The 8,936-nt window shown below is 32.4% G+C and overlaps 1 protein-coding gene across 1 annotated transcript; it reads left to right on the top strand.

Annotated features, from left to right (window-relative positions):
• The first annotated feature begins 4,153 nt into the window (after positions 1-4,153).
• On the top strand, positions 4,154-5,028 carry LOC135139908 (protein takeout-like). The gene is made up of 4 exons (XM_064070273.1): positions 4,154-4,208; positions 4,261-4,501; positions 4,548-4,681; positions 4,730-5,028. Exons 1-4 carry the CDS (start codon positions 4,154-4,156, stop codon positions 5,026-5,028), a joined length of 729 nt encoding a protein of 242 aa, XP_063926343.1.
• The last annotated feature ends 3,908 nt before the right edge of the window (positions 5,029-8,936 follow it).

Here is an 8,936-nt window from a genome sequence, read left to right as displayed (position 1 = left end):
GAAGTAGTTTGAAAGAATTTCGGGAACCCTTTGCGGTTGTTGTCTTTGAAGTAATTTGAAAGAATCTCGGAGACTTCTTATGTCTTGTTGTTGAAGTAATTTGAAAGAATCTCTAGGACTTCTTTTGTTTCATTTTTGAAGTAGTTTGAAAGAATTTCGGGATCGACTTGTGTTTTGTTTTTGAATTAGTGTGAAAAATTTTTGAGGGAGCTTTGTGTTGTCTTTTTTTGAAGAAGAAGATTGAAATAATTGTGGGGAGTACCTGTGGATCTTATTTTTTTAAGTAATTTGAAATAATCTCTCGGATCCATTGTGTTTTTGATCTGAAGTAGTTTGAAAGAATTTCGGGAACCCTTTGCGGTTGTTGTCTTTGAAGTAATTTGAAAGAATTTCGGAGACATCTTATGTCTTGTTGTTGAAGTATTTTGAAAACATCTCTAGGACTTCTTTTTTTCATTTTTGAAGTAGTTTGAAAGAATTTCGGGATCCACTTGTGTTTTGTTTTTGAATTAGTGTGAAAGATTTTTGAGGGACCTTTGTGTTGTCTTTTTTTGAAAAAGAAGATCGAAAAAATTTTGGGGAGTCCCTGTGGATCTTATTTTTGGAAGTAATTTGAAATAATATCGCGGATCCGCTGTGTTTTTGATTTGAAGTAGTTTGAAAGAATTTCGGGAACCCTTTGTGGTTGTTGTCTTTGAAGTAATTTGAAAGAATCTCGGAAATTTCTTATGTCTTCTCGTTGAAATAATTTGAAAGAATCTCTAGGACTTCTTTTGTTTCATTTTTGAAGTAGATTTAAAGAATTTCGGGATCCACTTGTGTCTTGTTTTTGAAGTAGTGTGAAAGATTTTCGAGGGACCTCTGTGTTTTTTTTTTTTTTGAAGAAATTTGAAAGAATTTTAGGGAGTCCCTGTGGATCTTATTTTTTGAAGTAACTTGAAATAATTTCGCGGATACGTTGTGTTTTGTGTTTGAAGTAGTTTGAAAGAATTTCGGGAACCCTTTGTGGTTGTTGTCTTTGAAGTAATTTGAAAGAATCTCGGAAATTTCTTATGTCTTCTCGTTGAAATAATTTGAAAGAATCTCTAGGACTTCTTTTGTTTCATTTTTGAAGTAGTTTGAAAGAATCTAGGGATCCACTTGTGTTTTATTTTTGAAGTAGTGTGAAAGATTTTTGAGGAATCTTTTTGTTTTCTTTTTGAAGAAGTTTGAAAGAATCTTGGCGACTCCCTGTGGATCTTACTTTTGAAGAAATTTGAAATAATCTCGTGGATCCGTTGTGTTACGTGTTTTCGAGGGACTTTTGTGTTTTTTTTAAGAAGTTTGAAAGAATGATATGTAGTTCCTATGGATCTTATTTTTGAAGTAATTGGAAAGATTCTCGGAAACTTCTTGTGTCTTATCGTTGGAATAATTTGAAAGAATCTATAGGATTTCCTTTGTTTCATTTTTAAGTAGTTTGAATCAATCTCGGGATTCACTTGTGTTTTATTTTTGAAGTAGTGTGAAAGATTTTTGAGGGATCTTTATGTTTTCTTTTGAAGAAGTTTGAAAGAGTCTTGCTGAGTAACTGCGGATCTTATTTTTGAAGTAATTTGAAATAATCTCGTGAATCCGTTTAGTTTTAATTATGAAATTGTTTGAAGGATTTTCGGGGAACCTTTGTGTCTGTTTTAAGAAGTTTGAAAAAATCATATGGAGTTCCCGTGGATCTTATTTTTGAAGTAATTTGAAAGACTCTCGGAGAACTTTTGTGTCTTATCGTTGAAATAATTTGAAGGAATCTCTAGGACTCCTTTTGTTTCATTTTTGAAGAAGATTGAAAGAATCTTGGGGAGTCCCTGTGGATCTGATTTTTGAAGTAATTTGAAATAATTTCGTGGATCCGTTGAGTTTCGTTTTTGAAATTGTTTGAAGGATTTTCGAGGGACCTTTGTGTTTTTTTTTTAAGAAGTTTGAAACAATGTTATGGAGTTCCTGTGGATCTTATTTTCGAGGTAATTTGAAAAATTCTAGGAGACCTTTTGTGTCTTATCGTTGAAATAATTTGAAAGAATCTCTAGGACTTCTTTGTTTCATTTTTGAAGTAGTTTAAAAGAATATCTGGAACCCTTTGTATTTTGTTTTCGAAGTTCTTTGAAATAATCTCGGGATCTTCGTGTGGCTCTTGTTTTTGAAGTAATTTCAGATAATCTCGGGGAATCCTTGTGTTTTGTTTTTGAAGTAATCTCTGGATTCCCTTGTGTTTTGTTTTTGAAGTAATTATTTAAAAGATTTTCGAGGGACCTTTATGTTTTTTTTAAGAAGTTTGAAAAAGTTTTCAGGAGTCCCTGTGGATCTTATTTTTGAAGTAATTTGAAATAATCTGCTACATCCGTTGTGTTTTGTGTTTGAAGTGGTTTGAAACAATTTAAACACTTTGCGAGTTTTGTTTTTGAAGTGATTCGAAAGAATCTCGGAGACTTCTTATATTTTGTTGTTGAAGTAATTTGAAGGAATCTCTAGGACTTTTTGTGTTCCGTTTTTGAAGTGGTTTAAAATAATCTCTGGAACCCTTTGTATTTTGTTTTTGAAGTTGTTTGAAATAATCTCGGGATCTTCGTCTGGCTCTTGTTTTTGAAATCATTTCAAATAATCTCAGGGATCCCTTGTGTTTTGTTTTTGAAGTAATTTGAAATAATCTCGGAATCTCCTTGTGTTTTTTTTTTTTAGAAGTTTGAAAGAATCTTGGAAAGTTCCTGTGGATCTTATTTTTGAAGTAATTTAAAGTAATCTCGCGGATTCGTTGTGTTTTGTGTTTGATGTAGTTTGAAAGAATTTCGGGAACTCTTTGCGGTTCTTGTTTTTGAAGTTATCTGAAAGATTCTCGGAGACTTCTTATGTCTTGTTGTTGAAGTAATTTCAAAGAATCTCTAGGACTTCTTGTGTTTCGTTTTTGAAGTAATTTGAAAGAATCTCTGGTACCCCTTGTGTTGTGTTTTTGAAATAATCTCGGGAACTCCGTGTGGGTCTTGTTTTTGAACTAATTTCAAGTAATCTCGGGGATCTCCTATGTTTGGTTTTTGAAGTAGTTTGAAATAATCTCGGGCTCCTTTTTATTTTGTTTCTGGAATAGTTTGAAGGATTTTCGGGGAACCTTTATGTTTGTTTTTTAAACAAGTTTGAAATAATCTTGGGAAGTCCCTGTGGATTTATTTTTGAAGTAATTTAATATAAACTAGTTGATCCCTCGTGTTTTGTTTTTGAAGTAGTTTGAAAGAATCTCGGGGACCCCTTGTGGGTCTTGTTTTTGAGGTAATGTGAAAGAATCTCGGGGACCCCCTGTATCTTGTTATTGAAGTAATTTGAAAGAATCTCTAGGACTTCTTGTAACTCGTTTTTCAATTAGTTTGAAAGAATTTCGAGGATTGCCTGTGAATCTTATTTTTGAAGTAATTGAGAATCTCGGAGACCATTTAAGTCTTGTTTTTGAAATAGATTGAAAGGATCTCTGAGTTCTGTTTTCAGAATCTGCTGAACTAGCGCGGAAAAAATTTAGAACTGACCCTCGAACAGCCTAAACTTTACTTACACCATGGTTACTGGGGCCTCTGGAAAATTCGCCTTTAATGAATTTATTCATAACCTCACTTTTAAGGCCGTTTTAAAACTAAAAAAAGCTGCCAAATTTCCATAGAAGACGCACGTAAATATCATACATATGTATGTAGAGGCCAGAAGAAACTAGCTATTAGTTCCTTAACGTAAACACCCGGATTAATCTAAAAAAATTCTAGTATCTATTAAGAATTTAATTGCTTCAAAAAAATTTGGCTTCAACCAATTAGTTCAGTGAATGTAGAGATGATTTTTTGTAAATAACATATTTATTGGGCAGAGACACACATTCTTAACTTAAGCGAAAAAAAATCAACTATCTATTGGCAATGTAACATGTACACATATTAACCAACAAAACCTTCAGAATTCTTAAAAACCAACATAAAAAGGATATCATAGAAAAAAATGTGCGTTTAAATATATGTAAATACGCACATTTAGCATATCACGTTGTGCTTTAGTATAACTCGTTTATCGTGCAAGATCGGTATAAATTGAAATTCTACTAGAAAAATTTTAGTTGCTGTCCTCAAACCTTAAACATAGTGCTACAATGAGACCCCACATTCTCTTGGTTCTTTTAGTTACACTAACAAACTGTTCAATACGTAAACCCCCCAAGCTTAATTCTCCACTTCTCTCACAAAAAAAATATTTCAGCGCCAAATTTCAAGAAATGCTTCCGCAAAGATCCGAATTTCAAGAACTGTATTCTCGAAGCCGTGCAGTCTGGCATCCCACAACTCACTAAACCCTTCAAATCACTAGATCTTCCAAACTTGGAGCCTTTTGAGGTCCCTTTACTAACAGTACGCGATAAAGGCGGCGCCGTCGCCCTGAATCAAAATTTCAAAAACTGCGTCTTCTATGGACTAACAACAATGAAAATTCAGGACTTTGAGTATGTAAACTTCGAAATAAAGTATTCCATTAATCCGCTATTGCAGCCTAGATTTCGAAAAGAAAACACTATTTGTGGACAGCGTTGTCCCAAAAATGGTATTCAAGTGTCATTACCAACTGGAGGGTAAGGTGCTGGTGTTACCCATCAAAGGTGACGGCAACAGCACCATTAAGTTCAGTGAGTATTTGTGATTTTTTTTCATTCGGGTTTTAATTTTCTTTGTAGCGAATTTCCGTTTAAAGTTTCGTTCTTTTTATGACGAAATTGTGAGAAATAGTAAGACTTACTACACGACAGCTAGCACGGAAATGCAGTCGGATGTAGAACACTCTCATTTTCAGTTTGATAATCTTTTCAATGGAAATAAAGAGCTGGGTGATAATGTTAATTTGGTGCTTAACGACAACTGGAGACAAGTTGTGGACGAGCTGCATCCCGAGTACAACGAAATTGTGAGGCAAATATTGACGGGGATGATTGAGAAAGTTTGGACGAAGGTTTCTTTGGAGGAAATGTTCGATTGATAAGTTGAAACCAAGAGTGTATGAGTATTTTTTAATAAAGATTTATGTAATTGTTACGCAGCAGTCAATTCATTTTTTCTTTTTTTTTGTCTCTGGATTTCTTCAGTCTATAAACAACCCCTGAAGTCAAGCGGCTGAATTAAGCCTTACAATAATTACAACAGAGGAAGGAGTAAATCCTGATCAACAGAAAGAAGAGGATCTACTAAAGAGGATTAAAAATTAAAAATTTGAGAAACCGAAAAGTCAAAAACTTAAAAAATCGAAAAACTGAAGAACTGAAAATTCGAAATTTTGGGAAGTGGAGAAATGGGAAAATAAAACAATAGATTAATTGAAAAATCCGAAAACTGAAAATTTAGAAACATCAAAATTTGAAAAATAAAAAAAATTGAAGAAACGAAAAATCGAAAAATCTAAAATTTCAAACATTGAAAAGTTAAAAATGGAGAAATCTAAACATCAAAAAATCAAAAAAATTGGAAAATCGGATAATTCAAAAATCGAAACATCGTAAAATTCAAAAACTGACACAACGAGGACTCAAAAAATCGAAAAACAATTAAGAAACCGAAGTAAGCCAAAATCGAAAAATCGAAAAGCTAAAAATGGAAAAATTGATAAAAAAACTGAAAATCCAAATACCAAAAATCGGAAAATCCAGAAGTCGAAACATCGGAAAGTCGAAGAATCGAAATATTGAAAAATCTCAAAACTGAAAGAAATATCCAAGAATTAAGGAATTAAAAACTTGGAAAATTGAGAAATCGAAAAGCCAAGTCGAAAAATTGCAAAATTAAAAAATCGAAAAATTGAAAAATCAAAAACCTGAAAAATCGAAAAATTGAAGAACTGAAGAACTGAAAATTCGAAAGTTTGGGAAGTGGAGAAATGGGAAAGTAAAACAATAGATTAATTGAGAAATCCGAAAACTGAAAATTTAGAAACGTCAAAATTTGAAAAATTAAGAAATATTGAAGAACTGAGAAATCGAAAAATCTAAAATTTAAAACATTGCAAAGTTAAAATATCGTAAAATCAAAAAAACAAACATTCGAAAATCTAAAATTCAAAAATCGAAAAACTGAAGTCAACGAATCAAGAGATCGAAACTCGAAAACTAAAAAAATTGCAAAATTGAAAAATAGGATAATTCAAAAATCGAAACATCGAAAAATCGAGAAAATAGCAACATCATAATTTAATTAAGGAATTAAAAAATTGGAAAGTTGAGAAATCGAAAAATCAAAAGACCGAAAAATCGAGGAGTCGGAAAAACGAGAAGGTGAAAAATCGAAAAATTGAGAAACCGAAATAGGCTAAAATCGAAAAGTTAAAAATAGAAAAATTGATAAATCGAGAGATTGAACAATCGAAACATCGAAACATCTGAATTTCGATAAATCGACATCTCAAAAAATTGAAAAATTGAAAATTAAAAAATTCAGAAAATTGAAAAATTAAAATATAGAACTGGAAACTCGAGAAATCGAAAAATCTAGAAATTTAAAAATTGAAAAATTAAAATATGGAAAAGTTGAAAATTTGAAAAATTTAATATAAAACAATCGAAAAATTGAAAAATCTAAAGTTTAAAAAACGAAAAACTGAAAATCCAGAAATTAAAATCGGAAAATCGAAACATTGAAAAATCTCAAAACTGAAAAATTTAATTGCTCCACAAATGGAGCAATTAAAAATTGGAAAATTGAGAAATCGAAAAACCATTAAAGCGAAGTCGAAAAATCGAAGAATTGAAGAACTGAAAAATCGAAACTTTGAGAAGTGGAAAAATCAAAAATAGATTAATTGAGAGATCGAAAGACTAAAAATTTAGCAACGTCAAAATTTGAAGAATTGAAAAATAGAAATACTGAAAAAGAAAAGTCAAAAAATCGAGAAATCGAAAAATCTAAAATTTTATTATTATTATTATTATTATTATCATACTTTGAGCTGAGGCAGTGCCTATTAAGCTCACGATTTTACTAAAACAGAGAAATACAAATTGTAATCAGCGTAATTTACAATGGCGACAATTTATTATCTTCTGTTAATGTAGCTTTGCTTTGAATGTGTTGATACTATGAGAATTAATAGCGTTTGCGGGTAGGGCATTCCAGGCAGTAAATACTCGATTACTTAAAAAGTTTTCCCGGATCTTGCTTTTGTACTGATTATGACGCAATTTTAAGCTGTGACCACGAAGACGTTCGTCACTGTTGATGTTAAATAAAGGTGACAAGTCGACCCCAAGATAACCTTTCAAAATTTTAAATGTCCAGACTAAATCGTTTCTGGATCGTCTTTCGGACAGAGTGCAAAGTTTTAGTTCTTGGAGCCTCTGAGAATACGGAAGGTTATGTAGGCTGGCGACCGTTTTGGTTGCGCGTCTTTGAGCTCGCTCTAATAACTCAATGTCTTTTTGTAAGAAAGGACACCAGACAACAGATGCGTATTCCAACAGAGGTCTAACATAAGATTTATACAATGTCAGAAATGACTCCTTCGATAGACTTTGGAAGGCTTTTCGAAGCAGATACATCGTAATGTTTGTTTTTTTAGCAGTTTTTAAAGAGTGGTGCGACCATTTGAGGTCGCTTTGAATCGTGATACCAAGATCTACATACTTATCAACCGCTTTGATGAGATCGTTGCCAATACGATAGTTTAAACATGGATTTTTTGCACCCAGATGAAGAATGACGCACTTTTCTTTGTTAATAGGAATTAGCCACAGATCGCACCATTGTAGCACAGTATTTAGGTCTTCGATTAGGATATTATAACTGCTATTGGGATAGTTAAAAATTTTAAGATCATCCGCATAAAAGGCATGATCTGATTTTAGAAGACGACTTAAATCAGATATATAAAGAACAAATAAAACAGGCCCTAGGACGGATCCCTGAGGAACTCCGGATTTTACAGCATAATTATTGGATAATGAATCACCAACTCTGACGTAAAAGACACGTTCAGATAGGAAAGCGGATATCCACTTCAAGAGATTACCCTTAATACCTAACTCTCTCAGTTTGTGTATTAGCCTTCGATGAGGAACTTTGTCGAATGCCTTTTGAAAATCTATATAAACAATATCAACGGAATCACCACGGTCAATAGCTTTGGTCCATTTATCTAAACAGTATAGAAGGCATGTCTCAGTGGAACGACCAGGGAGAAAGCCATGTTGTTCGTCAGGTACTATACCTTCATGAATAGCAAAATGAATTATTCTTTTACACAAAATTCGTTCCATTAATTTACAGCAAACTGCAGTCAAACTTATAGGACGATAGTTTTTACGGTCAGTTTTGTCACCTTTTTTAAAAATGGGTGTGACAGAAGATTTTAACCAGTCGGACGGTAAAGAAGTTGAAAGTAAAGACTGGGACATTATGTGAGCAAGAGGCTTGGCTAATTGCAGAGCATATTTTTTTAAGAAAGAACCACAGATATTATCAGGACCAGGGGCACTATGTTCAGAAAGGTTCAATAGCTCACAATAAACTATAGCTTCATTTATTTCTATAGTATCAAGATACGATGATGTCGGGGGAGAACTAGGTAGATTTTGAGAGTCTTCACTGGTATATGTACTGGCAAAAAATTCTGCTAGTATTTCAGCCGATTCAGAGTTGGATTTAGAACAATAACCATCGTTGTTTTTACAATTTAAAACATTGAACGATTAAAATATTTGAAGAATCGAGAAATACAGTTCAATTTAACATTGAAAAATTGGAAAATTAAAAAGTAAAATGTCGAGAAATAGAAAAATCCAAAACTCGAAAATTCGAAATACCTACTAAAAAATCCCAAAACTCAAATATCTAAAAACTAAACTTAAAGTTTAAAAAACGAAAAACTGAAAATCCAAAAATAAAAATTTGGAAAATCCAGAA

Source organism: Zophobas morio, unplaced genomic scaffold, assembly GCF_036711695.1.
Source record: "Zophobas morio isolate AGI-343-1 ecotype UQ-CSIRO unplaced genomic scaffold, CSIRO_AGI_Zmor_V1 ptg000038l, whole genome shotgun sequence".
NCBI classification, from domain to species: Eukaryota; Metazoa; Arthropoda; class Insecta; order Coleoptera; family Tenebrionidae; genus Zophobas; species Zophobas morio.
Note: the sequence above shows the minus strand (reverse complement) of the source record. Positions and strands in the feature narration are given on the sequence as shown.